General features: G+C 33.6%; 1 protein-coding gene across 2 annotated transcripts; it reads right to left on the minus strand.

Annotated features, from left to right (window-relative positions):
- Positions 1-1614: 1614 nt before the first annotated feature.
- Positions 1615-14490, minus strand: LOC143083778 (sulfotransferase 1A1-like). Of its 2 annotated transcripts, none has more exons than XM_076260097.1 (7): positions 14383-14490; positions 10398-10438; positions 8354-8554; positions 6190-6507; positions 4744-4853; positions 3865-4021; positions 1615-1751 (listed from the first exon to the last, which is right to left on the minus strand). In XM_076260097.1, the coding sequence occupies exons 2-7, from the start codon at positions 10423-10425 to the stop codon at positions 1633-1635; spliced, it is 933 nt and encodes a 310-aa protein (XP_076116212.1). In that variant the 5' UTR covers positions 10426-10438; positions 14383-14490; the 3' UTR covers positions 1615-1632. The 2 variants fall into 2 exon arrangements, with proteins under 2 accessions (XP_076116212.1, XP_076116213.1); XM_076260098.1 differs by having other exon boundaries at positions 14379-14451.
- Between the last annotated feature and the right edge of the window lie 5881 nt (positions 14491-20371).

The raw sequence follows: 20371 nt of genomic DNA on the forward strand, positions 1-20371 counted from the left end.
CATCTAGCAAGAATTTGTTTGTGTCTCTTCAAAAAAAGAGAGACGAAAGATACCAAATAGATATATAAGTTCATATATAGGTCGATGACAAACTGACAACATCATGGCAACAAACGAAAAACAAACAGTTATTGTATACAAAACACTACATAGAAAATTAAATATAAAAAAGAAGATGTGGTATGATTGCCAATGAGACAACTGTCCACAAGAGACCGGAATGACACAGACATTAACAAGACAAGACAAGACAAGACAAGTTTATTAATACACTCAGGCACATTGTGTGCAACAAGAGCAACAAAATGTAGTATACAAAATAATACGTTGGTCAATAAATGTTACAAATAAAAAATAACGCAACCCTTTTATCGAAAAAGAGGCTTTCAGTTTTTGTGAAGTAAGTTCAGGATAGTACTAGCGTAGAGTTAAAGTTTTAAAATAGATTATTAATAGAGTTCATGCACTTCGGATTGATTTAATATTGGCCAGGCTTTACGAATAAGGTTCGTCAGAATCAATTCTGTTCCGCTTCTAATTTTTCCGTTGTTGTAGTATCGGACGATTCCATGGGTAGAAATCACTAGGTTGCGTTGAATTAATGAATGGACTTTTATCTGCATCGATATTTTGAGTGTTTCTGTTCTTCGTTTCTTTGTTATCCGTGTGTATTGGTTCACTGTCATCGCTTGGTTCGTATAATTCCCCTTCTATGAACAGCTTATCTCTTATCAATATAGCTTTCTTTCGGTCTTTCTTTGCTTGCTTTAATATAGGATATAGTTTTTTCCTCTTCTTTTCGATTTTTACGGGAAATTGTTCTCTGACAGAAATATGTGTCCCCTTTAATTCGTGACAGTTCCTCATAACTAATTGTTTATCTTTCAAAGATACAAATTTAGTCATTATTCTTTGAATATTTTGTCTTTGTTTTCCAAAACGATGTGAGAAACGAAATTGACATTTTCCCCTATTCCCAGATTTTTGCGGATAAAATCTCTTACAATGTTTTCTGTATCCTCATTTGGCTCCTGTTTTATTCCGGATATTACGATATTGTTAGTCATTAATCTCCATTGTAACTCATCGACATCGCTTTCAATATTTATCAATCGCTCATTGACGCATTTCATATCTATATATAATAACTATAGGTCACCGTACGGCCTTTAACAATGAGCAAAGCCCATACCACATAGTCAGCTATAAAAGGCCCCGATAAGACAATGTAAAACAATTCAAACGAGAAAACTAACGGCCTTATTATATGAAAAAAAAATGAGCGAAAAACAAATATGTAACACATAAACAGACGACAACCACTGAATTACAGGCTCCTGACTTGGGACAGGCACATACATAATTAATGTGGCGGGGTTAAACATGTAAAGACTGCGAAACACAAACCCCATTAGAACCCGGTGGTGATCTCAGGTTCTTCGGAAGATTAAGGAGATCCTGCTCTACAAGTTGGCATCCGTCAAATAAGATTTGCAGGTAACTCAATGAAATGACATAGATAAATACTGACGTCAGACAACTAGATTTATTTGCACATTTGCATCTGTCATACTTACTAAATTTATTGTTAGAAAGCACAAGAAAAAACAATCATAGTTAAATAACTAAATTTTATTCTTTGACACAGTACCTAAATGTCCATGACGAATTTGTTAATTTTTCAGTAAGGTGTTTATCAAATTCTTCATTTTGTGCCACTGTAAACCAATTCTTCCAATCTCCAACATCACCTGAAGTGAAAGTTTGATACCAATAAACATGTTATAAGCAAACACTTCACCTAAAATAAAATATAGGAAACTACTATATTATAGACTACACTATGATGATACATATTTAATATCGGCTTCTTTAGAATCTGTTCCATTTCGTTCAAGACAGTGATTTCTAAGCAGCTAAGTTCGATTTTGACCCCATTCATTCTTCTGACTTACGAACCCCCATGATGTATGAAAACAATATGCGGGAGAAAAAAAAACCGCCAGGACTTATTCATATTGCCGATCGCCTTTTAAACCATGTAACTGGACTTGAAACATTATTAACGATTTTATAACTAAATGTAATCAGAAGTAAATTATTAATTATGATAAGACTGAAATAATTAATAAAATTGAATTCATTTTTAATACAATTGACAAGGAATTAAAATAATCATAAATAATTAGATTACAAATGCGTTTTATCCGAATCTATACTTTTGATAGGTGGTTGACATCCTGAGGCCATCTCAAAATTTTGTTTATTTGTATCTCAATAAAATGCAATATTCTTGACTGCTTATGGTTCCCATGACAACATCGCGACAAAGTTCAGGAAAAAACCCAGACGACAAGCTTGATATATGTCTTAATTTTCTGGTTGTAGCAAATACATGTTATTATATAGAACAAAATACTTGGTATTTGGAATTTTATAGAGTTGTTAAAGGGTTGTTCGCGTGCACATTAATAGTATGGAGTGCTTCCGCATTAATTAGATGTAGTGTTAATAATCATTTTTGAACAACTCCGTCTAAATTTATCTTAAATTCGGTCGCTCTATCCCCATATAGAATTTACTGTCTCATATTTATTGAATTGGTGTTATGTTATTAGAGTTACCTTTCCTAAATATAACCTCTCGTAAAGGAGGATTTCTGTTATTGAGTAACCTTTCCTAAATATGACCTCTCGTAAAGGATGATTTCTGTTATTGAGTTACCTTTCCTCTTGTAAAGGATGATTTCTGTTATTGAGTTACCTTTCCTAAATATAACCTCTTGTAAAGGATGCTTTCTGTTATTAGAGGTACCTTTTCTATATATAACCTCTCGTAAATGATGATTTCTGTTATTGAGTTACCTTTCCTAAATATAATCTCTCGTAAAGGATGATTTCTGTTATTAGAGTTACCTTTCCTAATTATAACCTCTCGTAAAGGATGATTTCTGTTATTGAGATATAGCCTCTCGTAAAGCATGATTTTTGTTATTGAGTTACCTTTCCTAAATATTACCTCTCGTAAACGATGATTTCTGTTATAAGAGTTACCTTTCTTAAATGTAACCTCTCGTAAAGGATTATTTCTGTTATTGAGTTACCTTTCCTAAATATAGTAACCTCTCGTAAAGGATGAATTCTGTTATGAGAGTTACCTTTCCTAAATATAACCTCTCGTAAAGAATGATTTCTGTTATTGAGTTACCTTTCCTAAATATAACCTCTCGTAAAGGATGATTTCTGTTATTGAGTGACCTTTCCTAAATATAATCTCTCGTAAAGGATGATTTCTGTTTTTGAGTTACCTTTCCTAAATATAACCTCTCTTCAAGGATGATTTCTGTTATTAGAGTTACCTTTTCTAAATATAACCTCTCGTTAAGGATGATTTCTGTTATAAGAGTTACCTTTCCTGAATATAACCTCTCGTAAAGAATGATTTCTGTTATTGAGTGACCTTTCCTAAATATAACCTCTCGTAGAGGATAATTTCTGTTATTGAGTTACCTTTCCTAAATATAACCTCTCGTAAAGGATGATTTCTGTTATTAGAGTTACCTTTTCTAAATATAACCTCTCGTAAAGGATGATTTCTGTTATTGAGTTACCTTTCCTAAATATAACCTCTCGTAAAGGATGATTTCTGTTATTAGAGTTACCTTTTCTAAATATAACCTCTCGTAAAGGATGATTTCTGTTAATAGAGTTACCTTTCCTAAATATTAGCTCTCGTAAAGGATGATTTCTGTTATTAGAGCTACCTTTCCTAAATATAACCTCTCGTAAAGGATGATTTCTGTTATTGAGTTACCTTTCCTAAATATAACCTCTCGTAAAGGATGATTTCTGTTATTAGAGTTACCTTTCCTAAATATAACCTCGCGTAAAGGATGATTTCTGTTCTTGTAGTCGTCTTTCAATTGATTGAACCTACATCTTTCTGAAACTTGACTGTAGAAATCAGGATTACTTTTAACATCTAAGTAATCTGCAAGCCTTTCAATTTCCTTCAGTGGATTCTGTAATACAAATTTCGAGAAAGTAGTAATGAATGAATCGACATTAATTTAAAGGACAAAGACGCTGTTTCTCTTTATCAAGTTTGTTACATCTCTTTGTAATTTTTTTTGTTAAAAGCAGAAAAGAGAGAAATAGACCGAAAAAAGTAAAAAGGCAAAAGACTAACAACTGAATACGTTATACCCATCTATAAACAGATATTCAGTTCCTGTCTCACTAAAGATAATCGACAGCAGGATAGTGTTCCACGTAAGGTCATACTGTTTCTTACTGGTGACCGTGTAGACTCAAATTGTAACCAAGCACCTTTACTTTAGAAAGATCCGAGAAGAACGTCATTTTAAGCGAGGGAAGTCGGTATGAAAAATCAAAACTACTTTAATCCGTATTTGAAACCGGTTTCAGAAAAAAATGTTCTTTGAATCAAGTCTATTGTTCAATTACTACCATAAAGTAAATCATTTACAATATGCAACTATTATCATACACTATACAACTATTACTACATACTATAGAATACACACTATGATATGAATTGAAATGTTATACTCCCAAAGAATTATTTCGAATTGAAACTAAAACCTGAACCGAGGGTAATAAGATAAGAATATCTGATTTATATGACGTCGGTCAAGATATACCCATGTCAGACGCTTTCAATATTGAAAACTGTAGGTGATAGGTTGAAAGGGACACGCAACATATTGATAATTTATCTTACCATTTTGAGATCTTCATAGTTGACAACTAATACATCTAGTTTTGAATTATTCCTTATGACATTATCCCAGTCCATCATGTATTTGTGCCACGGGCCTGCATAAACCATGCCTACAATAAAAGAAAGGTTTTAAAAATGGTGGATTAAACATAGTTTTATATAAATTTTTCCAAACTTCATACAAGAACTTCTTAGGAAGAAAGATAAGAAGTAAGCAATATCCTTTTACTTTACGTTCCACTTTATAGATGATGTTCTCTCATTAAATAATACAAAATTTGGTGACTACGTTGAACGAATCTATCCCATCGAACTGGAGATAAAGGATATCATCGCTATTTTGTGCATTTTTCCTTTGATCTTTTTAGTGATAATTATAGATTATCGTTGATCATCTCAACGAGATAAGTTTTCTCGCTTGAGCCGGTACGGCGAACGCGAGAAAAGCAATCGAGTTAAGATGACTTAAATTATCGCTAAAAACTATAAATATAAATATACGTTAAATAGCGATAAACAGATTATCATTGGTCATCTCAACTCGATTACCTTACTCGCTTTCGCCGTATCGGCTCAAGCGAGAAAATCAATCTCGTTGACATGATCAACGATAATCTATCTATAACAACAAATGCTAAGTCTGCCTCATATCTTAACTTACATCTAGAAATTGACAATGAGGGTCGGTTGAAAACAAAACTTTACAACAAAAGAGATGATTTTAGCTTCCCAATTGTAAACTTTCCATTTTTATGTAGCAACATTCCAGCAGCGCCTGCATACGGAGTATATATCTCCCAATTGATACGATATTCCCGAGCTTTTATTTCCTATCATGATTTCCTTGATAAAGGATTGCTACTCACAAGGAAGCTATTACACCAAGAGTTCCAAATGGGGAAGTTGAAATCATCCCTTCGATGCCATCACGAGTTGGTTGACCGTTATGAAATAACCGTTTCACAGATATCGGATAATTTCCTTATGTCGTAACTACAATATCCTTTCCCTTTTCACGAATATGACCTACCGAATTAGACTATTTATCGGATTTGTAGTAACATAAGCAACACCAGGCAGCATGTGGAGCAGGATCTGCTTACCCTTCCGGAGCACCTGAGATTACAACCATTTTTTATGGGGTTCGTGTTGCTTAGTCTTTAGTTTTCTATGTTGTGTCTTCTGTACTATTATTTGTCTATTTTCTATCTGTGAGTTTGACTCTCCCTCTGGTGTCTTTCGTTCCTCTTTTATAGCTTGCTAAACATTTTACTTGTATGACATTCGCATTAATAATTTATAACGTTTTTTCTTAAGATATGTGTTGATATTGTACTTGAGCATTCCTAAGACATGTATGACACTATTTAAGATTGCAGAATGTGTATGCTATCATATATCACAGATGGAAGATATTCAAATAAATTATAAAAAAAATTTAAATACCTTTTCCCGACATAAATAGTTGCAGAAAATCGTTCCATGAACCTTCGTAGTTTATTGTATGCTTGCAGAAATGGTATAAGGATACAGCAACGTCTTTTGGGTTGCGATTCACAAATACAACCTTGTTCTTTTGGGTCAATATATCACGTGGTAAGGAACTTAATAGCAAATGGCTGTTTAATATACGCGGGGATGGCAGTTTATCTACCATTTCCGGTGTTTGAAGTGGCAGCATGGCACTGACTTTACCATACTCTTTATTGTATTCTAGTCTTTTGTTAAGTAACATATATATGATTTCAGTCAACCAATGGGTTCCTACAACGATGTAAAAAATGTGCTCAAAATTAATTTATTTTCTTATAATAATTTTTTTTTACACGGAAAGTCGAATCTTGTATTGTTAATAGCGAAAAGAAAAAGAACAAGTATTACAAGTATATAGATGAACAAAAGAAAATAAATTGGTGTGGTCTTTTATCGGTTTGGGTTGCTGTTCCGTTGAAATATATCAAATTGACAATCAAACATACCTTTTTATGGCATTTACACAAATGTAATTTCTTCGCGTGGAAAAACCGAAACAAAGGGACACTTGTCAATTCAATTATGTATACAGGATGAAGATGATATTTTTTGGCTGTTGCTTTTTTAAGGACTATTATACTGTTTATGGTTTGTTTATCAATAAAGATTAACGCAGTTTACTTAAAATGCTATATATTAGGATAGTCAAAACGAATCTTTAAATTGAGAATTTTTGCATGTTCCAACGGCTAATTGACAATTTGCGCATTAACAATTTTGACCTCGTTGGCTTTCCATAGCAAAACAGCTGTCAATAATGAGAATAATTAATATTTTCAGATGTTTTATTAAAGCAATGTTCCAGATAACAACTCTTTTATTCCTTGAAATACTTGATATTAACTAAATATCACAAGACTATCATACTAGGTGTAAGGTGCTAGTGAATCATTCAAATTAATCTCAAAAGGTATGTATTTTCACAATTGTATTTGTTATGAACACTTGAACAAAAATGTTATATGTTTGGCATTTGAGATATTTAAGAGCAATACAGTGATTTAAGTACTAATAAGTTTTAAAAAATTTAAGAAGATCACATACGGTTATATGTCTTACATTCAGCTGTTTTTGGATAAGCCGTTAGGAAAGAAGAAGACATACGCTTCTATGTCTTACATTCACCTGTTTTTGGATAAGTCGTTAGGAAAGAAGAACACATACGCTTCTATGTCTTACATTCACCTGTTTTCGGATTAGCCGTTAGGAAAGAAGAGCACATACGCTTCTATGTCTTACATTCACCTGTTTTTGGATAAACCGTTAGGAAAGAAGAACACATACGCTTCTAACTTACATTCACCTGTTTTTGGATAAGCCATTAGGAAAGAACATACGCTTCTAACTTACATTCACCTGTTTTTGGATAAGCCGTTAGGAAAGAAGAACACATTCGCTTCTATGTCTTACATTCACCTGTTTTTTGGATTAGAGGTTAGGAAAGAAGAACACATACGCTTCTATGTCTTACATTCACCTGTTTTTTTGGATAAGTCGTTAGGAAAGAAGAACACATACGCTTCTATGTCTTACATTCACCTGTTTTTGGATAAGCCGTTAGGAAAGAAGAACACATACGCTTCTATGTCTTACATTCACCTGTTTTTGGATAAGCCGTTAGGAAAAAAGAACACAACGCTTCTAAGTCTTACATTCACCTGTTTTTGGATAAGCCGTTAGGAATGAAGAACACATACGCTTCTATGTCTTACATTCACCTGTTTTTGGATAAGTCGTTATGAAAGAAGAACAGATACGCTTCTATGTCTTACATTCACCTGTTTTTGGATAAGTCGTTAGGAAAGAAGAACACATACACTTTTATGTCTTACATTCACCTGCTTTTGGATAAGTCGTTAGGAAAGAAGAACACATACGTTTTTATGTCTTACATTCACCTGTTTATGGATAAGTTGTTAAGAAAGAAGAACACATACGCTTATATGTCTTACATTCACCTGTTTTTGGATTAGCCGTTAGGAAAAAAGAACACATACGCTTCAATGTCTTACATTCACCTGTTTTTTATTAGCCGTTAGGAAAGAAGAACACATACGCTTTTAAGTCTTACATTCACCTGTTTTTGGATAAGCCGTTAGGAAGACATCATCATGTCTGGTCTTCATTTTAATAATGCTAGGGATATTATCCCGAGGGTCTGGATATCGTCGCTTTACAATGGAAGTTCTCGGGAAATAATACCCGTAACAAGGGAACAGTTCAATGATGTTCCCACTTGGGTCCTTAATAGTCAGAATATCGTTACTGGCTAACTCAACTGTAATAAAAACAATACAAAGACAGACTTTTAATCTATCATTCCTATATTATAAAAAATATGTTGTTGTCCGATTATGTCACTCTAGAATTGGACTCCCACTAATATGTTTAACACCGCTGCATTCTGTATGTGCCTGTCCCAAGTCAGGAGCCTGTAATTAAGTGATTGTCGTTTGATGCTGTGTTACATATTTGTTTTTTCGTTCATTATTTTGTACATAAATTAGGCCGTAAATTTTCTCGTTTTAATTGTTTTACGCTTGTCATTTCGGGGCCTTGTATTGCTGACTGTGCGATATAGGCTTTGCAAATTGATGAAGGTCATATAATGACCTATAGGTGTTAGTTTCTCTGTCATTTGAGCTCTCGTGAAGAGTTGTCTCATTGACAATCATACCACATCTTCGTTTTATATTTACTATTTATTTTGAATACCACTACATTCTATGGATACCAGGAAGACGTTCTTCTATGTTTCCGAATCCCTGTGTTTCTAAGTTATATAATTGTTATTTGTGCACTTTTGAAAAATAAAATATTGTTCAAACTAATCATGCTAATACCAGATACTAGTTGTCTATTCGACACTTTGATACATATTATATTGACTACTTGATTACTTCTCGTTGCCTGAATACTTTCTTTTACGATAACAATGGAGTGTATTGTTTTACTGCCGATTTCATTGAGTGTGTAGGGAACGGTAGAACCCTTGGTTTGCTTGCTTGTTACCTGAACCGTGAAGTCATTATTAGGTGAAGTATACTACCCTCCTTTCGAAGTAATCTAGTCTTACAGAAAGATAGATTAGTTATCTGTCGGACTAGTTTACTCTCAAAGGAGGATAGTTTACCTTACCTAATAATGACTTCACGGTTCAGCTAATAAGCAAGCTAGCCAAGGATTTTACCTTTCCCTACACATTCAATGAAATCGGCAGTAAAAGAAGATTCACCTTCTACCAGTTTATGAAATAAAGTCCATCAAAGTGCATGGTTTTTTAAATGATAAATGTTTTGCTATATTATCTTTTTAATCTATCTAAGCTCAGATCACCACACTACCATACCACGGCGAATGTTTGAGTTATTCAAATGTATGAAGTATTATGTTTCTTTAAAAACACTTTTGACTCGTGTAATTTCCAGCAATATCCATTCGTAACATTGCTAACGGCGACCACACAGGCCAGGCAATCGTCTCAGAATTTTTGTCTATATACCTTTATAAAACACAAGGTATTTAACTTGTGATTTAGAAAAATGTCAACAGGTTGCGAAATTCCGTTATATGCTGTGATTGCTGTCAATACAACTAAAACTTGTTATGTCGTAAAGACGAGTGCCTGAGATCGACCAATATTAAATTTAAACTTTTTTTCCAATTATTTACAATACTAGTGGGTTTTTTTATTCCGCAATCCCGAGAAAAAATGCTAAATCCTGAATTCTAGGGAAAATAACGTTGAACGTTTCCGCAGTTTAGAAACCATAGGTCGTAGGTTTAACATATAATCAGTCTGAAGCTTTCACAGCAATGTATACGAATTTTCTGTTAATCTTACTCTCAGTTATTTTCAGTTCTTTCCAACTTGTCAGTGTTATAGCGTCTCGACTGCTGAACTATCGTTTGTCAAGGGATGCATTGCTGAACATGATCATATCGGCAAAATTCCGCCCCTGATACCTAAAAATGGTTTTAGATGGTTTATTTATCCAATTGCGAGCAAACTTTGATACGTTTTTTCAACTTGAATAAAGATTACAGTCTGTAAAAACTACGTGAACCGAAAAGTCTATAACCTGTATAAAAGGTCTTCAACACTTTTAAGCATTACCAACCTTTAGGCCACTGTGAGTATTCTGCCATATTTAATTTTTACCTACAATGAAAGTGATACATATAGTTAAACTAAAAAATAGCTATTTCATAATTGTTTTTTGCAATAGTTCTTATTTCTTAATATGGAAAAAAAATGACAAACAGTTTTCAAATGGTTGAAAATACCCAACACTTGATAGTTATTCGCCTTTGCCGTGAAGTTTTGCGCATTATTCAGGCTAACTGCAATAAAATGCAAACGCACATGTTTCGAACTCAACTAAATGTTAACACAAGAGTCTCTTAGATATACAATACAAAAAATGTACATATATTGATATTTTCAAAGGAGTAGGTCCAGTAAGACCCCTTTTTGGCCCTAAAATATAGCAGTTTTACAAAATTGTTAAAATGTAAACCTTTGGTTATTTATTGGACAGAAGAATGTTTCTGCTACATAAATATGGGCTGTTTTTGACAATACAATGCACATATATCGGGTACTAGCACCATTAAGTCATGCTTAATTACTGAAATCTTCACAATTCAAGCATTTTTGTTAAATTTTAGACGGTTTTCGTGTAAAACGAAAGTGGCCGCATTCGTGTTCATCCTTAATATTAAAATGTAAGTTGTATTTTATGATAATACAAAACATATATAAAGGTTGATGATGAACACGGATTCGGCGCGGCCACTTTCATTTTTGACAAAAACCATCTGAAAAGTAACATTTTTCGGCATATTTGGTAGATTTTTAGCTTGAAATGGTGCGTGTTTAATGATTAAATAAGTTAAAATCTTTTACATAAACTAATTGATTCAAATAAAATAGACACTTAAGTGTTTAAAAAGTGGTCAAAATCTTTTGTCAGATGAACCTGAAATTTGAGGCCAAAATCGGTCTTTACCGAACCCACTTCAAATTTTGGCCATTTTTATTTGCTCTATGTTTTGAATATTGCCTAAAAATCTTTTTTTCTCGGCACAAATACTTACATATGAGCCTCAACATTATCACAATCAATGTTTTTATTAAACTATATCAATCAAAGTCATATGAAACTTGAAATTAAAGAAAAATAGTGCATATGTTTTTTATAACTTAATGGCTTTTGTTATAACACTAATTCGAGCGTCACTGATGAGTCTTTTGTAGACGAAACGCGCGTATGGCGTATATACTAAATTTAGTCCTGGTATCTATGATGAGTTTATTTTCAACTACTGGGTCGATGCCACTGCTGGTGGAGATTTATTTCCCCGAGGGTGTCACCAGCCCAGTAGTCAGCACCTTTTGTGCTGACATGTATTGTCATTGACATGGTTATATTTATAAATTTACTGTTCACAAATTTTTGAATTTTTTGAAATACTAAGGCTTTTCTACCTCAGGCATAGCTGTAGTTTGCAAAACTTTTAGGAATTTTGGTTCTCAATGCTCTTCAACTTCGTTCTTTATTTGGCCTTTTTAACTTTTTTTGTATTCGAGCGTCACTAATGAGTCTTTTGTAGACGAAACGTGCGTATGGCGTATATACTAAATTTAGTCCTGGTATCTATGATGAGTTTATACATACTTTTTCCGAAGATTTTTTAAAATTTTGTCCAAATTGACACAGGCACTTGTTTCTGTCAATGTGGGGTTTACTATCCATACCAGTACAAAAAAAAAAAAAAACACAAGGTAGCTAACGGAAATTTTCAATGTGTTCGCTTCAACCAATATTTTTTTAATTTCCCTTGATTTTTTCACAAATAAAAGTACACCAGTCTGTCGGTAATTGATTAATCTTTACAATGAAACAACTTTCACGTACCTTGAGAATACCCCTCAAACAGAATAACACACTTCAGATGAGAATTATTGACCTTTTTCCAGACCATTGAATTTGTAAGGACTTAACTTCCGGTAAACTTAGGAAGTTAATATAACTGTGCAATCCCATTGGTTTAATTCATCTGGTTACCTGTTTATTTATACTAGTTACCAGTAACCAGAAAAATGTGACCAATGGGATTACACAGTAATATTAAATTCCTAAGTTAACCGGAAGTTAAGTCCTTACAAATTCAATGGTCTGGAAAAAGGTCAATAATTCTCATCTGAAGTGTGTTATTCTGTTTGAGGGGTATTCTCAAGGTACGTGAAAGTTGTTTCATTGTAAAGATAAATCAATTACCGACAGACTGGTGTACTTTTATTTGTGAAAAAATCAAGGGAAATTAAAAAAATATTGGTTGAAGCGAACACATTGAAAATTTCCGTTAGCTACCTTGTGTTTTTTTTTTGTACTGGTATGGATAGTAAACCCCACATTGACAGAAACAAGTGCCTGTGCAAATTGAGAAGGAAGTTACTTTTTTTTTATTGTCGGCTTCCCAGACAATAAATAATTTGCCGACATGCTAAAATTTCATATACAGAAACTTCAGCGTGACCTTTCGCGTAAAAAACCAATGATCGCAATACACAGGTGCCGAAGGGGATGTACAAATTGGCAGAGAGAGCATCGATCCGTCACCGAAATAAACTATATCGCATTGCACATGCTATACACGTGCTTACCTCATTATTAATGTTTTTATGCCCCCCCCCCCCCATTAATGTGCATTATGTTTTTCGGTCTGTGCGTCCGTTCGTTCATCCGTTCGTCCATCTGTCCTGATTCAGTTTAAAGTTTTGTGTCTTTCATGTTAAAGTTTTTGGTCAAGGTAGTTTTTGATGAAGTTGAAGTCAAACCAACTTGAAGTGAGGGCCCTCATGGGGTTTTTGATTATGTGATTACTTGGTCGTTTTTTTAATGATTATTTGATTATTAAGCCAAATATTTCATGATTATTTGATTACCTAGGACTGTATTTTTAGTTTATGATTATTTGATTTCTAAAGATAAGCAAATATTTAATGATTATGTGATTATATTGGCAAAAAAATGGTGATTATGTGATTACTAGGACCCCCCCCCCCCCCCCCATGAGGGGCCTCTGAAGTTTAGTACATATTTGCCTTAAGATATGATCTTTATAATTTTAACATGTTTAATGTAAATTAGAATTTTGACCCAAATTTCACGGTTCACTGAACATTGAAAATGGCAGTGCGAGTGGGGCATCCGTGTACTAAGGACAAATTATTTATGTTGGTTAATTAATAAGGTGACCATCTGTATATATATAGAATAATACATGGCAAAATTCGTATCATATGTCGTATCATGCCGAGACACCAATATCAGTCCAAGGGCCTTTAGGCCCGAGGGATGATATTGGTCGAGGGTGATAGGGCATGTGATACGGATTTTGCCATGTTTTATACGCTTTATCATATATTTCAACAGGGGAGAACTGTCCACTGGGTTACCTTCAGTTCTACTTTTGTCTTGTTTTAAAAGCCTCCAAAGCACCTGGGTTACCTTACAATTTGCGTGCTGTTGTTTTAAAAATATTTTGTTTATTGTTGTATTTTTACAGTTGCATTTAAGGTAGGGGTGTGATACAGGTTAAAGGTGTAATAAAGGGTATGCGATAAAGGGTGCGCATCAAAGTTGCGTGATATGGATTAAACAGCAGGCTATTTATCACATATTCAAAGCTACTGTATTTACTGCTAAAAATATGCTTTTAAAAACTTAAGGAGCTCACAGTATTATGATTTAGAGATGACCGATATTAACACGTGTTTAAAACATGTATAAAGAGATTGATTATTGATGTACGTGGACAAAAGAAGTTGTGTATAATACTGTGTCTCATAGTCACATTCGTACACACACATAAACACGCGTCAACTGTCGATTGTATATCAAATATTCTCTGTCAGATATTCATTACAGCACATTTAAAATTTTTACTCTGAAATTGAAGAAAAATAAAAGATAAAAGCATTTTACTATTAATCTTAGCAAGTGTACGCATATCCAATGTATATACACAGAGAGAGCCTTATGCAATAGTAAGACAAAACAATAAAAAAAAAACGTAAAACAGTAAATACATACATACCGGGCTTCGAAAGAGCTCCAGACCAAACTTGTAATACTGTATGTAAAATGATGTACATGTGTATTTATCTAAATATAGATTATCATTACAGTAGACTTTAAAAGGGTGTATTTCATCTTGAATATCACTGGTGTTAAACTGATCATCGTAACTGGAATTACGACGATCCAAATATGCGACGGCAGAAATAGGTAAAATCTTTTTCTCTAATGTAGCATGTTGTTAAGAGTTACTCAGCTGCAAGGTTTTTCTATACCGTTACCGTCGTATTTGAATCGTAACGGTGAACTATAATTGTCTAAGAGCCTAGAAAATTGCCGTCGAAAAATTGGGGATGATAATCGTAATTCAAAATCAAAGAGCAGATTACTCTGAGGGATACGATTGCCGTTGTTTCATTGACACATGTATACATGTAGCTGGATAATATTATTTTCAAAACTAATTCAACTTCACATTTAAAATAGTTACAAAATAGCCAATCACGGATAAAAGTGTATGAACAATGTAATCAGGTCTATGTTCTATTTTTGTACTATCAATTACAAGTTTACTTTCCACAGCAGTCACTGAGACTCAGACTGAGAGAAGGTATTTCACTTCGTATCTTATCACCTATTTTCCTACGTTAATTCTAGGAGGAACCCCATTCCTAACTCTTTAAATATTTAATTTCCTTTGGGTCAGTGATCATGACTCCTTTCCGTACACATTTATCGGTTTAAAATGCGATCGTTTTAAATATAATACGACGTTTATTGACAGAACGAGCTAATACTCGACGTGTTGTTATTCAGAATTCACGGAAGGAGTCTTCCATATTATCGTTTCGAGTTGTCTCCCTTCCGGAAGGGAGACAACTCGAAACGATAATATGGAAGACTCCATTTCGCCTGAAGGGGTGTTTTACGATAAGGATTTTTTTTAAATTTAAATGATGCATATGATTTAAAATTATGCAACAACAATAACCTTCAATAGCAGACATACATAGAAAAAAATCACATGAGTTATAAATTAATTAACTGAGTGGAGAATCCAGAGCAACTATTCAATCTAAAACCCCTTGAAGTCAAGAAAACTATACGCATGCGCATAATTTCCAAAACAAACCCTGGAGCAAGAACGTAAATCAAATGTTTATTAAACGACCTAAATGGTTCTCTATTTCTTTATGGAAGTACAATCTCAAATATCAGTTTCATAACGGTAACATTTAAGAAAAACTCCACTTCAGTTCTTAAATGACATTCTATCGGAATTCAGAGAACTCTCGCATTTTATCAAAACTGGGAATTCCCTCTGACATGTTTCTAAATTTATAAAAATACTAAATATAAATACTGCTTAATTCTGATTTTCCGTGTTGTTTAAAACACGCATATAAATCAAGGGAATTATCAAACATGAAGATTATGAAAAGAACATTATAGGAAAGTTGTTTAAGTTCAATCCCTTTGTTTGTTTTTACCTTTTAAAGCAAGACAATCATAAGAATCTGAGATGTTCCTTAATGTTTAGAATAAAACGATTGACGTGAGGGCAATGCTCTGAGCCACCGGTATAAGTCTACAGATTGCTTGAAAGCAATCGTATCCCAAAAAAGGATACTCATAATTCCGGCAGTAAAAAATAGAAGATAATCGTAACTCGATAGTGCTTGATTGATATTGACACTAAAAGCGGCTATCTGATAAAAATATGGTGATGAATTGATCACCAAAAAAAAAAATCAAACGTCTTATGACATTTCTTTTTGTACAAATATGATTAATAGAATGAAATTCAAAACTCAAAAAAATGAGAATGAAAACCGAGAATGTGTCGAAGAGATAACAATCCATACAAGGAGCAGAAAAACAGCCGAAGCCCATCAATAGTTCTTCAATACAGCGAGATAATCTGCATCCGGAGGCGGGCTACAGCTAGACCATACACAAAATTGGAACTGGCACAAAAATGCGTGGGGTTAAACATGTTTTGTGAGATCTCAACACTTCCCTTATACAAAATCGTTGTATTGAGTGTTTATCAGACATAGAGGCAAACAATTTCAGTTAAACAACTAAGAATGTTCATACCCATTTTACCATGTTTTCATGATGTTGGATATGTTTAAGACCCATTACACGGGAAAAGTAACTCAAACTGTGTTCTAATACATTCATTTCATTCGTTCCGTTTGCTAATAAAGTCTATAACGTTTGATTTTGTCAGTTTTTAATGGATTCTCCAATTTACTTTAGAGTTACGTATTGTTTTTCTGTGCGGAGTGTACTGAATGTTACGACAGAGCTTTTCTCCAATCGGTACGGGACATCAAGTGACTATGTTGAACGCATCTATCCCATCAAACTAGAGATACAGTTAAGTCGGCCTCATATCTTGACTAACATCTAGAAACTGACAATGCTAGTCGGTTGAAAACAAAACTTTACGACAAACGAGATTATTTCACCTTCCCAATTGTAAACTTTCCAATGTAGCAACATTCCAACCTCGCCTGCATACGGAGTTTATATATCTCCCAATTGATTCCATATTCCCGCGCTTGTATTTCCTATCATGATTTCCTTAATAAAGGGTTGCTCTTCACAAGGAAACTATTTAACCAGGAGTTCCAAATGGTGAAGTTGAAATGATCCCATCGTAAATTTTACGGACGCCATCACGAGTTGTTTGACCGTTATGGAGTAACCGTTTCGCAGATGATATCAGATATGTTTCTTACGTCGTAACTACGTACAATACCCTTCCCTTTTTATGAATGTGATCTACTGATTTGGACTATTTACCGGGTTTGTAATAACATGAGCAACATGACGGGTGCCACATATGGAGCAGGGTCTGCTTACCTTTCCGGAGCAGCTGAGATCACCCCCAGTTTTTGATGGGGTTCATATTGCTCAGTCTTTAGTTGTTGCTTCTTGTAAACTATTATTTGTCTGTTTGTCTTTTTTCATTTTTAGCCATGGTATTGTCAGTTTATTTTCGATTTATGAGTTTGACTGTTCCTCTGGTATCTTCGCCCCTCTTTTTTCTAATCCAATTGCAATATTGCAATTCTTGTTCTTATTTATAATTTTCTCATCAGTAGTCAACACTGCTGAAGTTTTGTTTTAATTTATATTTTCCCTTCTAAATGTGCATATGATGCATCAAATTAATACCATATAATTGGTATTACAACTGTGTTGGTCAATGTTACTGATGGGGAGTGCAAGTTCACGAGGATCATTATTCTGAACAGTACCAAATACTCTGTGCGAGCACCAATAATGATTGTTTTACTAATGTCCAGATCGTGCATCAAATCATGTATAATTCGTTTATCTAAATGTAACGAAATTCCTACTGCAGTTTGATCATCAAACACTGTAATACTATTGCATAAGTGAGTTTTTGTCAAGCATTAATATCTCGTATATCTTGAATTCCCGTATGATATTTTTTTTGAAACCGAAACGTAATTTAACATTTCTTATTTACAGCCCGTAACAGAGAAATGATCGAATTGATGTTTCTTTACCGTCAAAATTAGCTACGTTATCGACAAACTTAATTGAGTAGTGACCGAACTATTGGTACTTTAACGTTAAAAAGATTGACAATGCTGACAAACTTTCATGTGTCGATAATCAAGTTTAATACCGATAATATTGAAAATAATTCTAATCATATGAAACAAAATATGTCCATGCACCATTTCGATTGGGCGAAAACTAGTCATTTCTTCAAAGTCAGAACAGAAAAAAAAGATTTATGGAAGGGCGTCTTGATAGTATTATTTCCTTTACAATTTTACCCAAAACTAAAAGAAATATAGTGGTAAACAACTAAAAAGGTGTTTGATAGGAATGAAGTCCTTTATTTTTACGGACTACAATGTGTACCGTATGTGTGATGGATTTGAATTCAATCAATAACTTTGATATGTTTTCTCATATGTATACACAAAAGGGAGGACTGGTATTTGTACTTCTGTTAGAATATGTCTTCGTCCGTTTCACATGACAAACTTTTTTGGTCTGAAGCTTTATCAAGGTGAATCGTACCGTGTCTCCCCTTTTCAGGTCTGTCATCCGTCTACTTCCTGTTTGGCGGGGGCATCTGTGTCTCAGACACATTTTCTCTGTTTTCTATTACAGTTTATGCAGGAAAATTTTGTTGACAATTTTTTTTTTCATATGACAGAATATTGAGGCAGCAGATTTTTTTAAGTCAAAATCAGGATCAGAATATTGTTTTCTAAAAACTACCAGGCCCCTTCCTCCATGAAAATTAAATGGTCCGTGGCAAAAATAAAAAATTCCCACATGTTCAACTTCAAAATTTGATCAGATTCTATTCTTAACTGTTGGATAATATACTAGGATAACACAAAAAAATGTCCTGTATGGGACGATTCTGTACTCATACTTCACGCGTAGTTGAGTACAAGTGTCCTTGTAGTGAACGCACCCGACTACGCGTGCAGTAAAAAGTGTACTCTTACGTCGGATACCGGGCAGTTTCTTTGTTATATCTGTACTTTATCAAATACATGTACATGTTAATATTTACTTAGTATTAAATAGGTAAAAATTATTGCTGAAAGCCTGTTCAGGGTTTCTTTCTTGTGTATGATTATATAATTTTTCACATGCCTGAACTCATTGACGATAATGTAAGGTGCTCTATTAGAAAAAAAAATGATTTCTAGTTCGGGTTTGAAAAAGAAATTTCGCCTTTTCTTGAGCCTGTTTTGTACATTTAGTTTAACAGATATGATCCAATGGAAATTTTCACATGGAACCTTCGGTAAATAGGAAAATGAAAAGATATGGGGTAATTTACAGAGAGACCACACTCCATCCATGAGAAAAACGGAGGGAATTTAAAAATCTAGAGGTCTTCACAAGGCTTTCAACAAGGGTGGAATCTCACTACATACGTTTGGTCATCAAAAGATTCTGGTTTCTCTTTTTGTGTGTCATAAACATTCAATTCGGATTTGAATTTAATTTACCGAAACATTTCCGTACATTAAATCTTAGGACAGTCAGAACATGTTAAGGACGCAACAGATCGAAGTAAAATTTTAAGTAGTACATAGATGTGCAATAATTCAGCTTCCTGTACATGTTCATGAAGTTCTAAATCTTGAATGTTGATTTCTTTAAAAAACACCATTTTTTTACAATAAAAAATCTCAAAATGTCCGTTAACAATGAAAAAGTTTGACCAAGAAAAATCACATATCTAAGAAAAGCAGTCGTTTAATTGATTATAAGAAAGTTTCAGTATATCATGTCAAATTTCTTTAATTTGAGAGTTTTCCTTTAGTTACAAATGTAGCTCCATGTCTGATGGTGAAATAAAAATGAATGTCTCAGAAAGTGGTGAATTAGTTTCCATAAATGACAGATGAATCGGACCAAGCTTAGTAAGTTACAGTAAACAGACTACTGTAACATTGACGCACTCGTCGAACTGTTTAAAAGATTTGTGTTTATGACCAAAAATTTATATACAACTTAATTTATAAATTAATCTGAATTTCATAGCGCGTCGTCACAATAATGAAAGTTATAAAAAAAAAATCTATAACCAGCAGATCTATACTTCTATAAAGAAAGTATTCTTGTACAAAAGGGTATTTATTATAAAATGGTCCTAACTATAGAATAGATAGTTTACTACAGAAATCTTAAACGGAAGTTTCGACAATTTTAAACAGAAGAGATTTGAAAATAGATTTAACTTTAAATAAACACTGAAATAATTTTAATACCTCGAAGGTGTAAAGAATAAACCAACAATCTCAATTTTTAAAAGTGTCTTCATTGCGCTAACCGACGAGTTCATGTTTACAGTAGAAACAGTTGATGTTACTCCTATAAATTCATTATATAAAAAAGAAGATGTGGTATGATTGCCAATGAGACAACTATCCACAAAAGACTAAAACGACACAGACATTAACAACTATAGGTCACCGTACGGCCTT

The sequence above is a fragment of the Mytilus galloprovincialis genome, chromosome 7 (assembly GCF_965363235.1).
Source record: "Mytilus galloprovincialis chromosome 7, xbMytGall1.hap1.1, whole genome shotgun sequence".
Lineage (NCBI taxonomy): Eukaryota > Metazoa > Mollusca > Bivalvia > Mytilida > Mytilidae > Mytilus > Mytilus galloprovincialis.

Excerpts from the sequence above, each read along its gene's own strand:
- LOC143083778 (XM_076260097.1), bottom strand. The coding sequence starts at position 10,425 with ATGGCAGAATACTCACAGTGGCCTAAAG. Across the intron at positions 8,555-10,397 it reads ATACTCACAGTGGCCTAAAG|TTGAGTTAGCCAGTAACGAT; the intron begins GTTGGTAATGCT and ends TTTTTATTACAG. Across the intron at positions 4,854-6,189 it reads ACTATTTATGTCGGGAAAAG|GCATGGTTTATGCAGGCCCG; the intron begins GTATTTAAATTT and ends CTTTTATTGTAG.